Here is a 20,648-nt window from a genome sequence, read left to right as displayed (position 1 = left end):
GTCTTCCACCAGTTTTAGCAGTTTATGACCTTATGCAGGTGGGAATAGCTGGACTTCAGTGGTCTATGCTCTGGTAATATCTAGATTAGACTGCTACAGTGTGTGTTGGGCTGGCTTTGAAGACTGTTTGGAAACAGCAGCCAGCGCAGAATAGTGATCAGACTACTGACTGGAACTTGATGACCTGAACATATATAACTCCAGTTCTGGCTCACCTGCACTTATTGTGTACTGTATGGCTTTTCTTGCTTACCTCCAGCTGCTTGGGAGCCCAATTCAAAATACGGTATTGGTTTTGATCTATAAAGCCTTGCGTGGCTCAGGACCCCACACCAGACCTCAAGGACCTCTTGTCCCTATATGATCCTGTCTGGACCCTGAGAACAACATCTTAGGATTATTTACGTGTCCCCACCGAGAGAGTGACATAAAATGGGGTCCTTTCTGTAGTGGCCCCAGTTGTTGAATACCTTCCTCACAGAGGCTCGCCAAGTGCTGAATTTGTCATCCTTCCGGTCCCAAACAAATATGTTTTTATTCTCCTGGGCATTTGGACAACGCTAATGGTCTTGTTTTGGTCATTTTTGGTGGGGTGATTATTTTATGTTGTTGGGTGATGACTGTTGACACTTTAAGTATATTTATTTTAATGGGGGGGTATTATATGCTATTGTTCCTGTAAACCATTTTGAGACTCCTTTTGTATGAAGAAATACATACACTTAAGAAAGCTAATCTAAACACACTCCAGAGCAGTGAGAGAATAAGTCTACGTACTTCCAAATGTCACAACTCATTGTCCAGCATTGGAAGCACATATCTACAGATGACCCAAATAAGGAACAAATGTCCAAGCAGATGGGGGAGGTCATTTGGAATAAAACCACACTGGAAAAATGAAATCCGAACACCACCTCCTGAGAGAATACCTTTTCATTCTGGTTCTTCTCTGGTCCATCCATCCAGTAATCCAGTTCCTTTTTAACCAGGCCTTTGGTTGGTCTGATTGACATCCTAGGCCCATTTAAAATGTGGCTATTTGGGGGATGGGTTTTTGTTTTTATTATATATATTGTGGTTTTTATGTTGATCTTTTCTGGGAACCGCCCTGAGACCTTTGGGTATAGGGCAGTATATTATTATTATTATTATTATTATTATTATTATTATTATTAATAATAATAATGGTTGAAGAAATTATGCTTTCAACCTCTGAGCTCTCAAACATAACTAGAATGGGAAAGGTGCTTCTTATCACCTTCAGTGCGGGTGGCGCTGTGGGTTAAACCACAGAGCCTAGGGCTTGCCGATCAGAAGGTGAGTGGTTCGAATCCCCGCTCCTGCCAACCTAGCAGTTTGAAAGCATGTCAAAGTGCAAGTAGATAAATAGGTAAACGGTGTTTCCGTGTGCTGCTCTGGTTCACCAGAAGCGGCTTTGTCATGCTGGCCACATGACCCAGAAGCTGTACGCCGGCTCCCTCGGCCAGTAAAGCGAGACAAGCGCCACAACCCCAGAGTCGTCCACAACTGGACCTAATGGTCAGGGGTCCCTATACCTTTACCTTTACCTGAATCCATCAGTCTCTTATCTCCTAGCATCCCACACATACTTTGTTAATTTTTATCATTATCGAGCATTTATCATGGGCTCCAGTCAATGCTACTTAAAAGAATATTTGCAAGAGAAATGGAAGCAAAGATATTCCACTACTTCAACACACATACTCTCTCCTCTTGGTAGCATGGGATATGCAACACATTTGCTTCCATCATTGTCTTAAAGTGCATTGCTATGCATGTTTACTCAAAAGTAAGTTTCATTGAGCTAGAATGGATATAGAATTGCAGGTTTTCCTTCTCGCGTTCCTCAGATGATTTCCATGGACACTGGGGAATAAGCACAAGGAATGATGCTTCTTTCTCTCTCGACTCCTGATGCATTGATTCTATTAAAATGATGAAACATTTTGGGTAGCATTCACGGCATAGCTTGGGATGTCGTCTATCTGAGCTGTAATGTGGAGTGACAAGCTCAGTGCTTCTTGAATCTGGGAGAGTGGGGGATGGGGGGAAATGCACTTTTCTCCATTGATTTGTGTCCTATGCTGAAAATTCAGCCATGCTCCTGGCTCCAGTGCTTAGAAACCAGCAGCCTGTTCAGTCAGGCAAGTACTGAAGTTCAAAAGGAAACCAACCTCTCTTTTTTGTAAGCAAAATATGTAGATGCTGCTCCCTTTTAGCAAAGGTTGCGCTTGGTTGTTAATGATGAGTTTTGCTGGCTTTGGGTGGGCTTGCTTTTAATAAAGCATTTAGCCAAGAGAGTATTTTAAGTTACCGTATTCCTTTCCTACGGCTGCTCTAGGAAGACTACATATTCCATAGAGAGAGAGAGAGAGAGAGAGAGAGAGAGAGAGAGCGCTAAAGGCTAACAAGAGGGAAAGAGGGGTGTTGAAAAGAAGCCGCTCAGCAGCTGATTGCAAGAGATCAGGGAGGGAGATAAGGGAGGCTAGCTCCCTTCCCACCCCGCCCCCTTGCCCAGGCCTTCATTGTTGAATGTTCTGCAGAGAGAGGCTGTTTGTTTCCCCAGCAACATGTGACAGGAGGATTATCTGGTTTATTAGATTATCAGAAGCTGCAGAACTGAGTCAAACAGGATTTTTTCCCCTTTGCAAAGTAAACTCAACAACTTTGAGCTGATCCTTTAAAAATGGGGGTTTTCCTCTTTGCAAAAGAAGCTGCACAACTGTGAGCTGACCCCCCAAAAAACAGGGCTTTCCCCCTTTCCTCCTCTGAAACGAAGTCTTATGGTCAGGTGCGTCTTATGGAGTGAAAAATACAGTACTAGGGAGAACAAGCTGTTGCACCCATGTCTCATTTGCAAACTTTTCAAAGGCCTCTTGTTAGCCACTGTGAGAACAGAATGATATGGGTCTTCGGCTTGATCCAGAAGCTGGGCACTTCTTATATCCTTATGAAGCTCATATAGAGGGGAAATGGAAAGAGCAAGGCCAAGCCTATGGACATTTTTTTCACAGGAGACTTCAGGAGCCTTTTGCTTCAATAGCCTGTAATGCAAATATAAAGCCTACATTTGCCAAAATGCTCATTTACATTACAAATGCTCCTCTGAGTTCCCTTCCACATTGATCAGTTAATAGCAACGAAAGCTCAAAAGCAATTTCAGCTTTACAATTGTTTCTGATCCTTTGCATCTATTTAGTCCAGCTATCTTTGAAGAGGGAGGGTACAGGATAGAAGCTTGTGATCCACCAGTCTATTAGAAATTCTATTTTCCTGCTTCATTCAAGACCTAGCAATAGCTTTCATACAATACCTTTCATCTATCAGTCAGGGTGACTGTTATATATCTGGCAAAGCACCCAGTGGCTTTCCGCTTAGATCATCGGACGTCCTTTTCATGTTGATTTTAAACATCTTGTAGGCACAGAACCAGGTCAAAGGATTGGTCCATCTAGCTAGTATCACCTGCTCTGATTGGTAGTGGCTCTGCAAGAACTCAGAAAGATCCTTGCTCCTCACTTGCTAGCTCATCCTTTCCGAACTATAGAAGCCTGAGATTGGTCCTGACTCCTGACACCTACATTCAAAGCCTGTGCTCTATATTAAGATAAAGAGAGTTCTATGGTCTCTCCCCATGGAAATTGGAAATCTTGTAACATATTTGAGGCCTATGTCTTACCCCCACTCCAGCTGCTACCAAAGGGGTTTCTGAAGGACCATCTTGCCCTGAGTGGAGAAGAAGCAGTTTTGCTCATTCTAAGCAAACAGTTGCATTTCCCCTTTATTGTAACTTACAACAATAAGTGTCAATTTTGTCTTTTTAATGGGCTTTTGTGAATTGCTTTATGAGGTTTGCCTGAAAAGTGGTATGTATAAATAAATAAATAAATAAATAAATAAATAAATAAATAGGGGTGGACCAGTTTACATCCTTTCAAATACTGTAGGATGTGAAGCGATTATTATAAACAAATGTTGGCATATGTAAGACATATGAGGATATAATCAACTCAAATAATACATAGGCATGCAGTACATACATTACCATGCAGAACTAAGAAAAAGTGTCTATTAATCTGAGCAGGGGGAAGCACAGGACATGGAGTTGGGGGGGGGTTATCTCCCCCCCCCCTTTCACCAAATTTTAAGCAACCAGACTGTGAAAATAAAAGACTGATTAAAAGATTCTTAAGTGAATCTGAGACCGCAGCCGAATAATGCTAATCCGAAGGGGCAACTGTGAAAAGAGAATCGTAGGATATCTGCTGTTTGGTATTAACTTGCTCATCCCATGAGTGAGACCTGCTGCCTAACTGCTGTGTTGTGTTTGTTTTTGACTGTTTTTATTGTATTTTTCGCATCTCCTTCAGGCACGTGTATGGAAGGTGATAGATTACTCAGCTTTCTGCAAACTGGAGACAGGGAGATGCACTAGGCATCTTAGCCTAGTTGTAGTGTCCACACAACACACACACTGCCCCCAAATCCAGGACCAGGCTAAACATCCAAACCAAAAATTGCCAGTGTTAGCAGCCACCCATTGGTCTTTCCATTGCTGAGCTGAGTGATACTTGCAGCCACTGGAGTTTGAAAGAAACGCAGCACTCGGAAAGGAGTAGGAAGGCAGAGCTTTTTTTTTTTTTTAAAAAAAACAAACCCATCCATTCTTTGTCCCCACCTGAGCGGGACCAAAAGTTGCAACAAACAACGAGGTGTGTGTGTCTGTGTGATCCTGCCAAACCCAGGCGGGTTTCAAATTCCAGTAACTTTTGGGTAAGAAAACAAAATTTAAAAAGTCCTTCCAGTAGCACCTTAGAGACCAACTCAGTTTGTCATTGGTATGAGCTTTCGTGTGCATGCACACCATGCACACGAAAGCTCATACCAATGACAAACTTAGTTGGTCTCTAAGGTGCTATTGGAAGGAATTTTTTTTTAATTTTGTTTCGACTACGGCAGACCAACACGACTTCCTACCTGTATTTAGGGTAAGAATAAGCTGAAGTACAGAAATACCACAGGCTACCTTGTACTCTGGTTGGGTGAATGAAACTGATTTGGTCGACCTTCTACATAATACCACAGCTGCTAGATAATGTAAGATATGTCCTGGAATTGGGGGAAGGGGGGGTAAGCCTTCACACCCAGACCAAAAAAAAAAAGAAATCAGTACTGTGACCTGTTAACAGCTACCTGTTGCTCTTCCCTCTGACTAGTTCAACTGATGATGTTGGCCAACAGGGATTTGTATGGGGGAAACCTAGACAAGAGGGAAAAGGAGTCTAACTTCACTAATCCTCAAACCACTAGGCATCACCTAGGCTTTTCTGCATGTAAGACTGTGTAACCAGTGGTGTAGCTAGCTGCTCGGGCGCCCAGGGTGGCGGGCGCACCCTGAGGGCGGTGTGGAGCCTGCAGGCACCCGAACCACCATGTCACTCCCAGGAGAGATGTGTGGCTTGGGCACGCTGCAGGCCCTGCGATAAGTGCAGCACCCAGTGCCCCCCCCCGCCCCCTTAGTTCCGCCTCTGTATGTAACACAGCCATAAAAGCATTCTCCCCTCCTGTTGTTTCCAGCAACCGGTATTCAGAAGCATTCCTGTCTCAGATCATGAACGCAGGGCATAAGCACCATGGCTAGTAGCCACTGATAGCCTACTCTTCCATGCATTTGTCCAATCCTCTTTTAAAGTCATCCAAGTCGGTGCCCATTGCTGCCTCCTGTGGGAGTGAGTTCCATAGTTTAACTATGTGCTGTATGAATGTTTTCTCTTATCTATCCTGAATCTTCCAACATTCAGCTTCCACACGTTCTAGAATTATGAGAGAATTACTGTTATTTTCCATGTCGTTGGACTTCACTTTCTATCAGCCTCAGCAGGATGGCCAAGGGACAGGAAAGATGGGAGCTGCTGCTGCTGTGGTTATTAATATTTATTAAATTTATATCCTGCCCCTCGTTTCAAAGGTGCCTGGGGTGGCAAACAACTGACAAAGCAATCAAAACATATTTAAAACATGCTGTTGAAGTTCAGCAACACCTGGAATGCCACAGGCCCCTCCTACCCGAGGGACAATTATTTTCCAAGTTTAATCTACTTAACCATTTTGACACCAGTGCAATCTACTTGCTTTGCCACAGAACGTACAGGAGTAAGTAACAGCTCACCACATGAGCAGCCCTTCACTGTTAATCCTGGTTGATGGTTGGTAGGGAGGGGCTGTTCTGGGATTCAGCCATATGGTTAAAATTGTGCGCTGTGTATTTTCCTTCCCCTTTTCTCTCTTTCTTTCCAGACATGCGAAATTACTCTGTGCAGCCATAGATGTGTCTCTCAGCTGCACCGCCTCTTGTCTTTCCTCTTCCAGATGCTGACAGGCTCCGAACCAGCGGACAGAGAGAAACAGGCTCTCCTCGTATCTGCATGGAAACTGGATGGGGGGAAATGAATAGCAGAAGGGAAGAAGGAGCAAAGTTGGTTATTTTTCTGGCACATGGATGCAATTACATGGAGCACATTCCAGAGGCGTTACTTTGAATTCTGAGCAGGTCTGCCTGCCATTCCTGAGTGGAGAGAAGTAAAAAAGGGGGAAGAAAAGTCTCTCTCACAGAGACGGAATGTCTGCACTTTCTATCCTGTTTCTAGGTAAGTTGGAGGCTTTTGTTTTAGTATTTTCTAAAAGGAAAAAAAATTCTAACAAAAAAGGAGTTGCAACCACAACAGTAACTAGCAAGGGAGGGGCTCTTGGAAAAATAAGTTACTTTTTATGATATAAAGCGGGGGGCTGGCATCGAAGTTTGTTGAGCATGGAGATCATCTGTTTTCAATTTCTTGGCATTTTTATTATTTTTATGGAGAACAAAAATAGGGGGGGGGGAGAGTTAAAACTCAATTCCCATATCGGAATGAATAGAGTTTAAAGCATGAGGCTCTCTTCTCCTAAAGGTGTGGGCTGCTGTTGTTTTACACAAAAAGCTGTTGAAACTGATTAATGTTAAATACTTCTCTTGAAGAAATCTTAAACGCTGCCTACAGAGCTCACACACACATAAAAATGCTGAGGTTTTTACGATACAAAGCCTTAGACAACTTTGCCATCCGCACATTTGACCAACAAAGCATTGTTTCAAGATCGGGGGCCAATCTGCTCACTTTTGTGTACTGTATGTCGTTCTGCTCGGAAATTTATTTCTGATATTTTAAAGGAGCCCATTGTTTCCAACTGATACCATCGACAGCCCCAAATTAGAAACAGATGTGTTAAAAGTACATGGGAGGGAGGTGAAGAAGGGGAAAAGAGGGAGCGGGGATGCATGGGAGAAGAAAAGATAGACAAACTGAAGTGGGGAGCCAACAAAAGAGAGAAAATAAGAATGGGCCGAAGACAAACATAGGGGAAATAAAAGGGGAAAGGAAACAAGAGAAAGACAGTGGAAGAAAAGGAAAGTAATTTAACACATTACAGAGAGGAGAATCAGGTTTGCCACAGAGTCAACAGAGAACAGCAGCTAATAACGGCTTGCTGATGAGTGTACCTGTAAGATTCAAATTTTCCCAAATGTGTTGCTTACACCTTCACGCTTTCCATTTTTAGCTGCATAACTAAATTATATCTGGCATTTCAGCTGACTTTAAGCTACCTTGGGAAACCATTTATTTAAGTAGTGGGAGCTTATCCACTTACCTGGGAGTAAGCCCCACCAAACTCAATGGGACTTTCCTCTGAGCAGACATGAACAAAATTACATGGTTATAGATGTTCTTAAATGTCTTCCGTTGAAATCAATGGGACTTCTAAGTGTTTAACTTGAGCTGGATTGTGTCCAGTGTGCGAAAGGACCAGAAAGGCAGGGAGAGAAATCCAGGGGAACCAGTGAAGCACTGAAAATTATTCAAAAGTCTATTTAAAATGCTTTTTTATAATACATGTTATCACCGTCAGCTACTTATACCACAACAAAAGGTTGATAATTATTTGCCGTAGATGGCAAACAAGGACAACAACAACCCCAAAAAGCTGCTGGCTGTTGTGTCATCTTCATAAAAGGCAAACTAAGTTAGTACTGATACGTCCCACATAAAAGGCATTCTCTGTAAAATGGAGGAGGTAAAAAGATGGAGGAAATGATTAAGAAAGGCAGGCTTGAGTAAAATGAGACGAAGGCTGGCCTCCCTTGTGACTGAGGCAGCCACAGCCTCCTCCACCTCTCCAGAGACATCACAGTGTGGAGAACAAGCTTTCCCCTCAATTCCACTTTCCACATTGGATTGACAAGCAGGCAGCTCTGTGAAAAATCCCATATCAGCGCATCGCAAAGGGCTGCTATGCCTTCATCCCTCCTCACCAGTCTGGAAGACCCAGAGTAGATTCAGAGACTCCTCCTCTTTTAGGAAAGCAGATGGACATAAGAAAATAGCAAGAGCTTGCTGGATCAAGCCAAGGGCCCATCTAGCCCAGGATCCTGCTTTCAGAGCGGCCACCCAGATGCCTGTGCGACAGAGAGACTACTCAAGCACAAGAGTAACCTCCTCCCCATGGTTTCCAGCAACTAGTATTCAGAAGCATTACCACCCAGAGATGGTACAGAGGATGAAAGCATGAGGAAGGATGGAGTACAAGGTTTTGCTAGCTGATGCTTCTAAGGGTGTGAATCGATGGACCCTGGATTATCAGCAAGAGCTGGGCGAGGCATAAACATGAATGACCTATTCAAATTCTTGTCTCCTACCAGCTGTCACATACTGCAGTCTGTGTAAAGGTTTCCATCTCTTGAGCAACTCCAAACTTTTGGGTCTCCCACAGGAAATGGGACGTTGCGGTGATGTTGCAAAATGTCCGCGGTGGGTAGGCAAGTGGGAGCACGTGCCCTCTCTCATTAGCCTTGGCGCCAAGTCCCAATACATAGTAGGTTGAGAATGACAGTATTTCACATTTCCCAACTTTCTGGGCACATCAGACTTAATCAGAAGACAGACAACCAATATCTTGCACTTGCTTTAGCCCCAACATGGCACAAACCTTTTTTTGCCAAAATCTACAACTATTCAAAGGCAGCTTACTCGCAGGAAATGTGATATGCACTGATAGAATACAATGGGAACAAATTAAGTACAAATGGGTACAAACTGCTTTATGACCCACCCAAAAGACTAATGGAGACACTCCATATTAAGGTTGTTGGGTTCAGGCTCTGTTTGTAGGATACCTGAAGGCAATTTGGCCAGCTGCTGTGGGAAGGAGGATGCTGGAGTAAATAGGTTTTTGGCATGATCCAACAGAGCATGTAATATGAGGTTTCTTCTGCATGCAGTGTTTCTCCCCTAGTTTTCACATTTTGTGGCCATTTGAATGAAATCGCAATACCGGGGAGTTTCCCTCCTCCTTTGGGATAATATCAGGGATTTGTAATGGATAAACTGAGCAATGGCCAGCCCTCAAGGCCAGTTCACTAGCAGGAACACGAGTATGGAGAGTTGTAGTTCTGTTCAAAGGCAAGAGGATGGAAATTGCAACAGGACAGCACAACGTATAAATTTGTGGGCAAATATTACCAGAAATGCATTTTTTTCAAACATTCACTTTTAACACAGCACATACCCATCCTCATATTTCTGTGCAACCATTTAACTATGCCCATGTTGCTCCTGCTGAAGAAATTCATGCTTGTATTTCATTTCTGCTTTGTGCAAGGTTAAAGGCTATAGCCAAATTGTCCATTTCTTTGGTAGAAAAGAATGCCTTTAAAGATTTTTCATGTGTAATGTGCAGTTGGGCAAAGTAACAAAAAATAAAGGAGTTCCAAGAGCTGTGCTGTGCTACTGTTCTGAAAATGCTGCAGGAGACTTCACTGTGCAAGTTCTGTCCCATACTAGTAAAAGTTAGAATATGGAAAGTCAACACACTCATCATGGTCCTACGTGCACAAAATTTGCAGAAGTTAGGAGTCCCAATATCTAGTAGTGTTGGCACAAAAAGAAGTTCCAATTATTTCAGTCCCTGTTATTATTACTAACAACAATGGGTCATAGCCAAATGAAGAGTTTCACAGGGACAAGGACTGCGCAATGGCACTGCCCTGTCCACTATTCTCCCCGTGTGCCACTGTGTGCCCTCAGTAAATCGGCTCCGTACATTAGGGTTCCGCAAACCCCTGCAGATTTATGGAGGCAGGGCAGATCAAATACCTAGAGGAGAGGGCAGGTTACCTATAAAGAGTACAGAGCAGGCATAGGCAAACTCCGGCCCTCCAGGTGTTTGGGACTACAATTCCCATCATCCCTAGCTAACAGGACCAGTGGTCAGGGATGATGGGAATTGTACTCCCAAACATCTGGAGGGCTGGAGTTTGCCTATGCCTGGTACAGAGGATGGAAGCATGAGGAATGATGGAGGACAAAAAGTTGGTAGCTGTTAATAGTTCTTGCAGTAGAGAAACTGTTTCATTTGATACCACCCAGCACTTCCAAGCCACTTCCAAGCTGAAGTTCTCAAAGCACCTCCTTGTTTTCTTTAGACTCTGGTATGCTGAACGAGTCTTATGAATACTCCAATGCAGGGGTTCCCAACAAAATTTTCTCGAGGACCCCTCATCGAGCCGCTATTGTGACAAGGACCCCCATTAATTCCTAATCCTAAAATTAAAAACTGAGAGCCAAATTAAGAGTCTTTTTATATTTTATATTTATACGTTTTTTACAGTTCTTCCTCTTCATCTGTAGGCCTTTGTCATTTTAACGAACCACTTTTTAACCAACGGTCCATTTTTAACTACGCGAACTGTAGCTTCCGCGAAAAACAACGCTTTGTTTACAAACACTACTGTTTTGCAAAGAGGCAGCGCATGCCAGGGAGGAGGGAGGGGAATGGAGAAGACAGGGTACCTGCGCAGTAGCGCACAAATGAAGCCGACGTGCGCAAAGCATCTTGGGGAGGTGAGCGTTAGTAGAATGCGCGCGCTGCCTCTTTGCAAAATAGTAGTGTTTGTAAAGCGCCACCTAACGGCATACAGCAGAACTACTGCCTCTATCTAATTCTAGTTTTGCGCTAGACTCTGCTCATGCAGGAAGCGGCCAAAACAAAAAATCTGTTATCATACAAAATATATTTAATTTTTTTTTATTCTAATAGCATCTTGCGGACCCCTCTGGTATAGCTCGCGGACCCCTGGGGGTCCCCGGACCACCTGTTGGGAACCACTGCTCCAATGCATACCTAGAGCTGTGCATAGAGATACCATACCCTGGAGCTGTAAGGTCTGAAACAGGGCGTCACTGATTATATTTGGCATGTTTGATAATCTGGCCCATTATACGAATCTGCATAACTTATGCACAGGAGATGTCTTTTCTGGCTGTAGAACTTGGACTTACAGAGCACAATCCCCCCCCCCAAACAGGATTACACACATTGCATTGTTAATTTCCCATGTTCCATCAATCTAGTAATGTATATAACAAGCTAAAATCAGCTATTCATTGGGGCATGGGGGCGTGGAATAAGGCTGTTTTATTCGCTGATGTTTTCTTGTGCATTCAATTGTTTACACAGCTGATGGATTAGCGCTTGCTCTATAGCAGTGTTTCTCAACCTTTTTTGGGCCACGGCACACTTGTTCCATGAAAAAAATCACGAGGCACACCACCATTAAAAAAGTTAAAAAATTTAACTCTGTGCCGCCCTATATTGACTATATAATTATGACTGTAATTTAACCCATGTGCAACTGTACTTCGTGCCTATTTTATAGTTTTGTTTTTCATCGTTTAATTTCCATCAGCTGTCATAACTGTTCTGTTTTATATACATTATGAATATTTTTTTAAGCTTTACCTCCCCCCCCCAAAAAAATATTACAATAGTTCAGCCAGCTATCTCCCTGTCTTGCTATTTCCCCCCTAGGCATTTTATTTTATTTGAATATGTATAGGCCCCCTATTAAGTAGGAAGGAGGAAATTAATCTCCCTCCCGCCGCCCCATGGGAGGGGAGAAGCCTTCAGACCCCCAATTCTCCTCTCCCGCGGTCCGAAGTGGTACAGTCCAGGCAAGGCTCTGCCTGCCCCCGGATTACAAGGGCGCGCACACTTCCAGGGGAGCTGCGGGGCGGCTCAAAGGTGAAAGGTTACCTTGGCTGCTGCTTGTGAGTAATTCCGGACTGCGAAGCCCAGCGTCCGCCACGCAGCCATGGCGAAGGACAGGCGAAGGAGGCAGGGGAGGCGGAGCAACCTCGATGCGGCTTAAGAGGGGCCGGCGGCAGATCTGGAGTGCGCCTCCCTAGGGGGCCTCCCTAGACTCTAAAACCACCCTCCAGTCGTTTGCACTGAGCTTTGGGAAAGAGGAGGAGAAATATTGCTTTCCGGCGGTAATAGCGGTGTGCATTGGCACGTGACAATGCAAATCGCCGTTCTCGTCGCCGCACGTCGCGGCACACCAGCCAGCGTCTCGCGGCACACTAGTGTGCCGCAGAACAGCGGTTGAGAAATGCTGCTCTATAGCCAGCAGTATATGCTTGTAGCCATTTGAGGACAGGCATGTAGCTTTATTAGGTCCTGTAAAACAAAGCATGGTCAGATAAGATAAGATGAGGGGTGGGTTTTTTTTTGTTTTTGTTTTTGACAAGAGACTTGTGGAAAAGGAATCCTAAATCCTACAAGCAATTGTGAGAACCAGATTCCCTTGCCCTCAATGCTGAAGCTGCTAAGCAATGCTCCTGCAGGGTATATCCTACAGATGGCATTTCAAATGAAGGTGTTAATTGGATTATCTGTGGTGGAAGGTTTGCTGGCACTTGTTATATTCTATCATCATCAATGGCAGTTGGATTATTATATATTCCAGATGGAGGATGTGTGTGTGTGTGTGACAAAGAGAGCAACAGCCTCGAACCCTGGCTGCCCACATCCTGGTTCAAAACTCTAACCGCTACACAACAGTGACTCCTCAACACCACACGGGTTTGTGTGCGTGCGTGCGTGCGTGCGCACGCTAAGATTTGAAAGAGGCTCACTTACAGAACCCATTTATATAGCAGTTTAGAGGTGCAAATCCAAAAAGTCACTGTTAGAAGCCATCGTTAATGGGGCACTCAAAAAGATAGGACGTCGTGCTTCACACTTAAGCCCATGACAGGATCTCGAAAGGTCTAATTTGGACGCTCTTTTTCGGTTCTTGTTTTCCCCCCGTCTCTGTAAATCGGGTCAAAGCGCTACATCGACTAGAAAGTATATTTGATTTCTAAAAAGGTTCTCTTGCACTTTTTTTTATAGGGCATAAACACCATCCATCCATTATTCATCTTAAACTCAGATGGTGCCGTTCTTGGTGCCGTTTGTGGAAGTGTCCCTATCTTTCACCTTCCCCTCAGGGCTTTGTAAACTGGCAATCTCTTCTCACATCTTGTGTTAAGTCCCAGGTACTATTATTATATATGCATAGCGTATGCATGTCTATGACATCCCCGATTCCAATTGGGTCTCTGGATCAAGCACAAATTTAAAAAAAGGAAAAGAAAAGAAAGCTCAATTCCTTCCCCAGGCTGTTTCCTAGGACAAGCATCACCAGAGCAGGGCGGCACTCCTCCATTCTGTACATATTTATGAGACATCCACTGGATGCTTTGTACAGTTGAGTCTGCCGAGTATTTTTTTTTTTAAAAAAAGAGCCTTGATAAAAATTTTAAGGGCTATGGAAATGTTTAATATAGAACTGAACTCTCCTTCAGAGCAAAGAAGCAGAGGAACACGAGGAAGTATTGAACAGAGCTTTGAAAAAAACCAAGCTGAAATGTATAGCCAAGAACATTTTCCTCTCCAACCCATTCAAGCTGCAATTTATTTATTTATTTTAAAAAATTGATTAATTAATTAAAATTACAGGGCTTTCAACCTTGAAGGCAAATCACTTTGTGACTTCATTGTTTAAATTTAGGTTCTGTTTTGTGGGGGATTGTTAAGACTTCAAGCAAAAGCCTCAGAGCACAGGGGCTGTCGCTTCCGATTACTTCCAGTGCCACTTCCAATTATTTCCAATCACCATTCTAGAGACAGGAGGGAAATTGAGCCAGATTCTTCATCATCATGCTTCCCGCCCAACCCACCTCCTGAACAAAAGGGCAATTTACCAAAGTGCTGCCCAAGATGGACCAAAGGGTATCGGGAGCAGATTCCGTTGTGGGGTCTACCTGAAATAACCCAGAGCAAATCCCGCCAAGGCAGACTGAACCAAACAGGAACTGTGATCAAAAGTGCTGTAGACTTTGGAGTCTTTCGTATGAAATAAGCCATGGGTAGGCAAGCTAAGGCCCGGGGGCCAGATCCAGCCCAATCGCCTTCTAAATCTGGCCCATGGACGGTCTGGGAATCAGCATGTTTTTACATGAGTAGAATGTGTCATTTTATTTAAAATGCATCTCTGGTTTATTTGTGGGGCCTGCCTGGTGTTTTTACATGAGTAGAATGTGTCCTTTTATTTAAAATGCATCTCTGGGTTATTTGTGGGGCCTGCCTGGTGTTTTTACATGAGTAGAATGTGTCCTTTTATTTAAAATGCATCTCTGGGTTATTTGTGGGGCCTGCCTGGTGTTTTTACATGAGTAGAATGTGTCCTTTTATTTAAAATGCATCTCTGGGTTATTTGTGGGGCCTGCCTGGTGTTTTTACATGAGTAGAATGTGTCCTTTTATTTAAAATGCATCTCTGGGTTATCTGTGGCGCATAGGAATTCATCATCGCCCCCCCCAAAAAAATACTCTGGCCCCCCACAAGGTCTGAGGGACAGTGGACCGGCCCACTGCTGAAAAAGTTTGCTGACCCCTGAAATAAGCTGTCAACTGAAGTCTGAAAAATATTCCGGAGCTGGCAAATTTGAACTCCCATTTCAACAAAAGGATAAGTTTTTGTGTATGTCACAGGATATTACCATGTACTCCATTAGAAAACGGTGATGTATAGTTAATAAGCTATGGCTATCTTGAAAATTAAGATTGGCTGCTTATTTGTGCATTTTAACAGCTCAAATTGCATGAGCAATGAACTCATGTGATACTGTAGCAGTAATTTGCTTCATTTTCACTCCCCCCCCCCCATGACATTAGGATCATTACAATGAGTGACAATATCATTTGGTTTCTATGAGGGGTTTTTATATCTTCTTACTGTGATGTGAGAATCAGCTCTCAGTATCTCAGGAGGAGTAATCCACCAGAAGACTACTGGCCTGGGAAAATCACAATGGAGCGTTAGTCAGTTTCCAGTGGACGTTGTACTACTGTGTACTGGTTGCTGGGATTATCCAAACAATGCTAGACTGGGTGGGCCTTATGCTGGTATTTTTCAGGAACAGTGTATACTCAGAGTGTATATAGGGTTGCCAGACTCAATAGAGGACAGGACTTCTGTGCCTTTAATTGCCCTGCTCTCTTTTGAGTCTGGAAACCTTAAAGAGAAACCAGCAGACCCTTTGCTTCAAAATTAAACAAAGGGTCTGCTGGTTTCTCTTTAAGGTTTCCAGACTCAAAAATGAGCAGGGCAATTAAAAGCACAGAAGTCCTGTCCTCTATTGCGTCTGGCAACCCTAAGTGTATAATCACTTAAAGCTGAAGTCATAACAACTATGTGTTAAGAATCCTGTGTAGGATCCTCTGTATATTAAACAAGACTGAACAAAATCAACCAATCAATCAAGGCTGAAGTAACAGATACACTCAGATGTCAGATGTCCTTCATAAGACTGGGGCACAGCTAGCGTTGGAACAGTTTTCACAATACCAGAAAGTAGAACTACTTCAAAAGCAGCTTAGGGGAGATTAAAATCAGTTAAGACGAGATCATAGCAAATTTCATTAGTTTTAATCTCTTCAACCATAAAAGGAACAATAACTGTGACTTGGCTCCTGACGCTCTTCGGTGCTGCATCAGGTTGTGTCTGAAGCAAGCTGAAACCTGTCAGAAGAGCTGGAGATGAGAATTAGTGAACAGGGGATTCAAAGATACAAACTGAAGGAACAACACTAGAACTCTTGCCTATTTCTCAGCTCTCTCCTTATACCCAAACTTTCCTTGTTTCTAAAAAAGCATCAAATTAATCAAAATAGGTGGGAGGATTCTACCCCTTGTTTCAGTTTTAAGCCCAATTCAGCATCCTATGAACCTTGCTCATATATGGTATAAATAGTATGTGAGACATGTTGATAGGTTTTTCTTAGTTCAGGGTCTGAATATGCCCTTTGTGGTGGTGTGTGCCAAATAAACCAGAAAAGGCTGCTCACTGGATAGTGGATGACAGGTTAAGTAAAGTTCAATCTCGATTTCTGTGGAGTAAAGTTTCCAGAGGAACTCACTCCTTGCCTTTTGAGTGGCTGATCCATAAATCCATATGTCACAAATTCAACAAAGGAATCCATTGAAAACAGCTGTTTTGCCTATCTTGACTTATAAACTAGAATTTGTGAACACCCAAAGAAGCTGAGTGTTGGAAGATATCAGGACAGGTGAAGGAAATGTCGTCTTCACACAGCTCATAGTTAAACTATGCAACTCACTCCCATGAGGCAGTGATGGCCAACAACTTGGATGGCTTTAAAAGTTCTTGTTGGCATCCATCTGTCTAGAGACAATGGAGTGTGCCTCCAGGGGTGAAGTCAAACCGCTGGAGCGCTGAAGTGATCTCCCCAGGGCACAAGCCTGGGGAGTGTGTATGGAGGTCCTGGGCTGCCCATAGGGCAAGACACACACACCCCAGGTTCGCTGATGTGGTTCAAGGAAAGCGGAACAATACGTTTAGTACCAGCTTGGCTGCAGGAATTGCCAGGAGGAGGTATACAGTACTAGGTACCATCCAACTGTCTTAGAGACTCCACTCCAGAACTGTGCAGGGTTTGCTCTTTAGCCTTTCTTCTTCCAAAGAGAAGAAGTGAAGTTTTCCTTCTCCTAGATGGGCTACTTCAGGCATCCCCAAACTGCGGCCCTCCAGATGTTTTGGCCTACAACTCCCATGATCCCTAGCTAACAGGACCAGTGGTCGGGGAAGATGGGAATTGTAGTCCAAAACATCTGGAGGGCCAAAGTTTGGGGATGCCTGGGCTACTTTCTCAAGTTCACAGGCCCCATCTGGCCCTCACTTCCCTCTACAGCACGTGCAGAAACCACCTTCTTGACCGTTGGACCCACTATTGGTCTCATCCACTCAATCCGCCAGAGCCTGTCTTCGCATGCTGGGGAAGTCCCTAACTCACTGAAGGTTTGACACCCAGCAGCAACCCTCACTTGGTTAAGTCAGCCAGTTGAAGCCATTCCTGGGGTGTGCTGACAGCTTCTAGGAGCCATAGATGAGAGCTGAGTGCAGGGTGGAGACCAAAGGTGGACAAACTACGCTATACTGGTCAGAGTCTTATGTTTTGCAGGTGGCTTAGCATTATCAAACAAACCATGCCATTATCGACCTTCCCCCAACGAGCTATCACCAGGCTGGCTTCACAAGGAAACTAGCTGGTGTTATTTCCAGCCATTACTAAATTCTTGAAATTATGAGTTTGCTCAAATTTCTAACCTTTTATTGAATCTAGAGGGGTTTTTTTTGGGGGGGGTGTCTTGCCCCCCCGAACCTTATAACAATATATACTTGCTTGCATGGAATTCATCAGGTTTGTTAATATAAAACTTTGGGTGACAAAATGGTTTATATTGAAACATTATATAAGTATTAGATTGCTGAATTAAAACTTTTTTAAAAAGCTTTTAGTATTTATCATATAGCTACAGCAATATTTGTGGAAGATGGATCATGGAACCGCTGAGCGCTAGAGGCACAGAATGTTCGAATCAAGCTCCAATTGCACTTTCAAAAGTGAAAGAAGGAACATATTTTAGCCTATAATATGTCACCTCCCAATGCTATTAATGCAATAGGAAAAGAGCTTTTTTTAAAGTACACCTTTTGTTCAGTGTTCTTATGCGGCTCTTTAATTACATGTTAATATGTTGAAAATTCAAACATCAGTTTTAGAATCACATTTTAAAATGCCCCCAAAACTCCACCCACGGTTATCTATTTTCAATGTATTATAGACTAGGCTCTCATTTTTGTTAAACACGTGTATGTTTTGGGAGGGGAATAAGCTTCAGCCTCCCCAATGCTTTCATTGCTGTTGCTTCTAATTTATTACGGTATTATTATTTTAATTAGGTGTGGTACTGATATCTTGGCAAAAGTGCTGCAGGCGTCAGGACAAAATGGCTGCCAGGGGCAGGAAAAAAAAGAGGTGACAGTACTCAGAACAGTACTGGCGAATACTATCACAAGAAAAAGTACGGAGCCTCTGAAAGCCAGTTTCCCCATCAGTGACCTGAACTTCAATGAAACATAGGATAGCAGCAGCATGCCCAGGGCATTAGTAAGAACAAAGAATCTTGTGACATCTAAGACAAACAGATTTATTTTGACATAAGCTTTTGTGGAATATAGCCCACATCATCAGATGCATCTGATAAAAATCGACTTTTGTGCATGAAAGCTAACGCCACGATAAATTTGCTAGTCTTTCAGGTGCTGCAAGATTCTTTGTTATTACAGATGCTTTTTAACTAGATTTGCAGCGATCACAGAGAGTTCAAAGGAGGTTCCAAGCGTAAAAAGAGAAGCCCATTACATGAGGTGGTACAGAAAATGCTAGTTGTCGTGGAAACACAATGACCGGAGTATGAGAAAGTTTGAGGATTCCAAGGTCATTTGCTTTGAAGCTAATGATCCTGTAATACACAGTAATACACTAATTACTTTAACTCATTCTCCAATTTAGGCAATGCCCTGGGCATGCTGCTGCAATTCTAGGCTAGTGAATGCACATCCATTAGTAAATGAACCTACTGAAAGAAACAGGGTGCATCAATTTCTTGGTTTTTCATGGTTCCCCCCACCATGCTATTGTAGCTTCCTTTTTTAACCATATGTGGAGAATAGACTAAAAAAACAACAACTATCATTCTAGATATAGGTGTAGCAGTGCCAGAAAGAAAACATCATTGGACACTATGTGCACTGGTAGTTTGCAACACAGAGACAAAAACAGGTTAGCTGCATTTTAAAATAATTATTTGATAGGCTTGTTAAGTCAACTTTGAAACAGAAGTCTTTTCTCAATGTCACATTGTCTGATAAAATCAGCTGAAAACATGCACAATAAAAACCACATACCTCAATAAGAAGAGACAATAAAACCAAATCTATTTCAGCAAGTCATCCAACAGAAACTAAAATAGGATACTGAACCCACAATCAAAAGCAGTCTTAAAGAAATAATGTTGTTAGGATCTGCCTGAAAGAAAAAGGGTATTGCACATTTCCCAAGAATGAGAGTTCTACTGGGACCACCACTAAAAAGGTCCTGTCTCTCACACCTGCCAACCTAACCTAACCCTTCCTGAATGGTACCTGGCCATCCTTAAAGCATTTCCTTGCCCATAATTACGTTATGTTGGATCTCACATTTACTGCAGTGCATTCAAGGTGGGGTACCCACACAGTTTGTCTGGAGGCTGCCACTAATGCAGAATATGGCACCTAGGCTGCTTGTGAGGCAAACTGCGGCCAGCTTATAACACCCCTCGTCTGTATAATCTGCACTGGCGTTTAAGGTTTTGGGAATCGGGAGGCTGCCTCACCCTCTCTTCATGCAATAGGTCATTGTGTTGTTCAGGAGAATCTCTCCTTGCAGTTCTGAAATATTAGACGCCTGATCCAAAACAATTCACAGCAGGACTTTCAGCCTGGCTGTTCCTGTTTTGTGAAACAGCATTCCAGTGTGGACACCTAACAACAGACAACATTCTTAGCTTCATTAACTACATACCCCAAAGTGCCAAAGTTTCTGAAGTCATTTTGTAGAGTTTTGACGCAAACTCTTCATTTTGTTGGGCCCCCCAAGCTGAGTAATTCATACTAACCAGGGGTCATAGGTATTACCCAGAAATCCAACCCTGTCTGATTCACACCAAACTGGTGCCAAAGTTTTGTAGTAGTTATCTAGGGTTTGTAGCACAAACCCCACATTTTTAGTGCCCCCAAGCTGAGCACAGTAACTGATTTTCAAACACTGTACACTGCCACCCAGTACCTACACACCTAAGTAAATCCCAGTGAGCTCATTGCAATTTGGATCAATATAAGTATACTAGCACAGCACATTCCATAGCAAGTCTACTCAGTAGTAAATTGCTGCAAGGCTGCAATCTTGAAACATAATAGATTCTCAATTACACAGTTTTTTTTGGGGGGGGGGTGCTACAAAACACAGGTTCACACAACAAAACCCTACAAAATGACTACAAAGCTTTGGCAGCGGTTTGGAGGTGACCCAAAATTCAAGGGTTCATAGTTAATGAAGTTAACATTCTTTAAGTCTCTGCCTTCAGTATTTATTGTATTGTTTAACCCAACCCAACCTTTAACTGTTGTTTTTGTTGTATGGCTATCAATTGCCTTGGAATTTATATGAAAGGGATGGGTGTCTGGGTGGTGTATAAGCAATCATAGGTAAAGGGTCCCCTGACCGTTAGGTCCAGTCGTGACTGACTCTGGGGTTGCGGCGCTCATATTGCGTTATTGGTCAAGGGAGCCAGTGTACAGCTTCCGG

The 20,648-nt window shown here is 43.2% G+C and overlaps 1 protein-coding gene across 2 annotated transcripts in view; it reads left to right on the top strand.

Moving 5' to 3' along the window:
* Positions 1–6,131: 6,131 nt before the first annotated feature.
* CLMP (CXADR like cell adhesion molecule) overlaps positions 6,132–20,648 on the top strand; it is a 60,852-nt gene continuing 46,335 nt past the window's right edge. The window contains exons 1-2 of one of the 2 annotated variants that reach the window (XM_035138753.3): positions 6,132–6,174; positions 6,391–6,668. In XM_035138753.3, coding sequence (XP_034994644.1) covers positions 6,641–6,668 — 28 coding nt within the window. In that variant the 5' untranslated portion in view covers positions 6,132–6,174; positions 6,391–6,640. Of the gene's footprint in view, positions 6,175–6,318; positions 6,669–20,648 lie in introns of both variants that reach the window. The other variant, XM_060268440.2, reaches the window with a different exon arrangement.

This window comes from Zootoca vivipara, chromosome 14 (genome assembly GCF_965207765.1).
Source record: "Zootoca vivipara chromosome 14, rZooViv2.hap1.1, whole genome shotgun sequence".
Classification (NCBI taxonomy): domain Eukaryota; kingdom Metazoa; phylum Chordata; class Lepidosauria; order Squamata; family Lacertidae; genus Zootoca; species Zootoca vivipara.
Note: the sequence above shows the minus strand (reverse complement) of the source record. Positions and strands in the feature narration are given on the sequence as shown.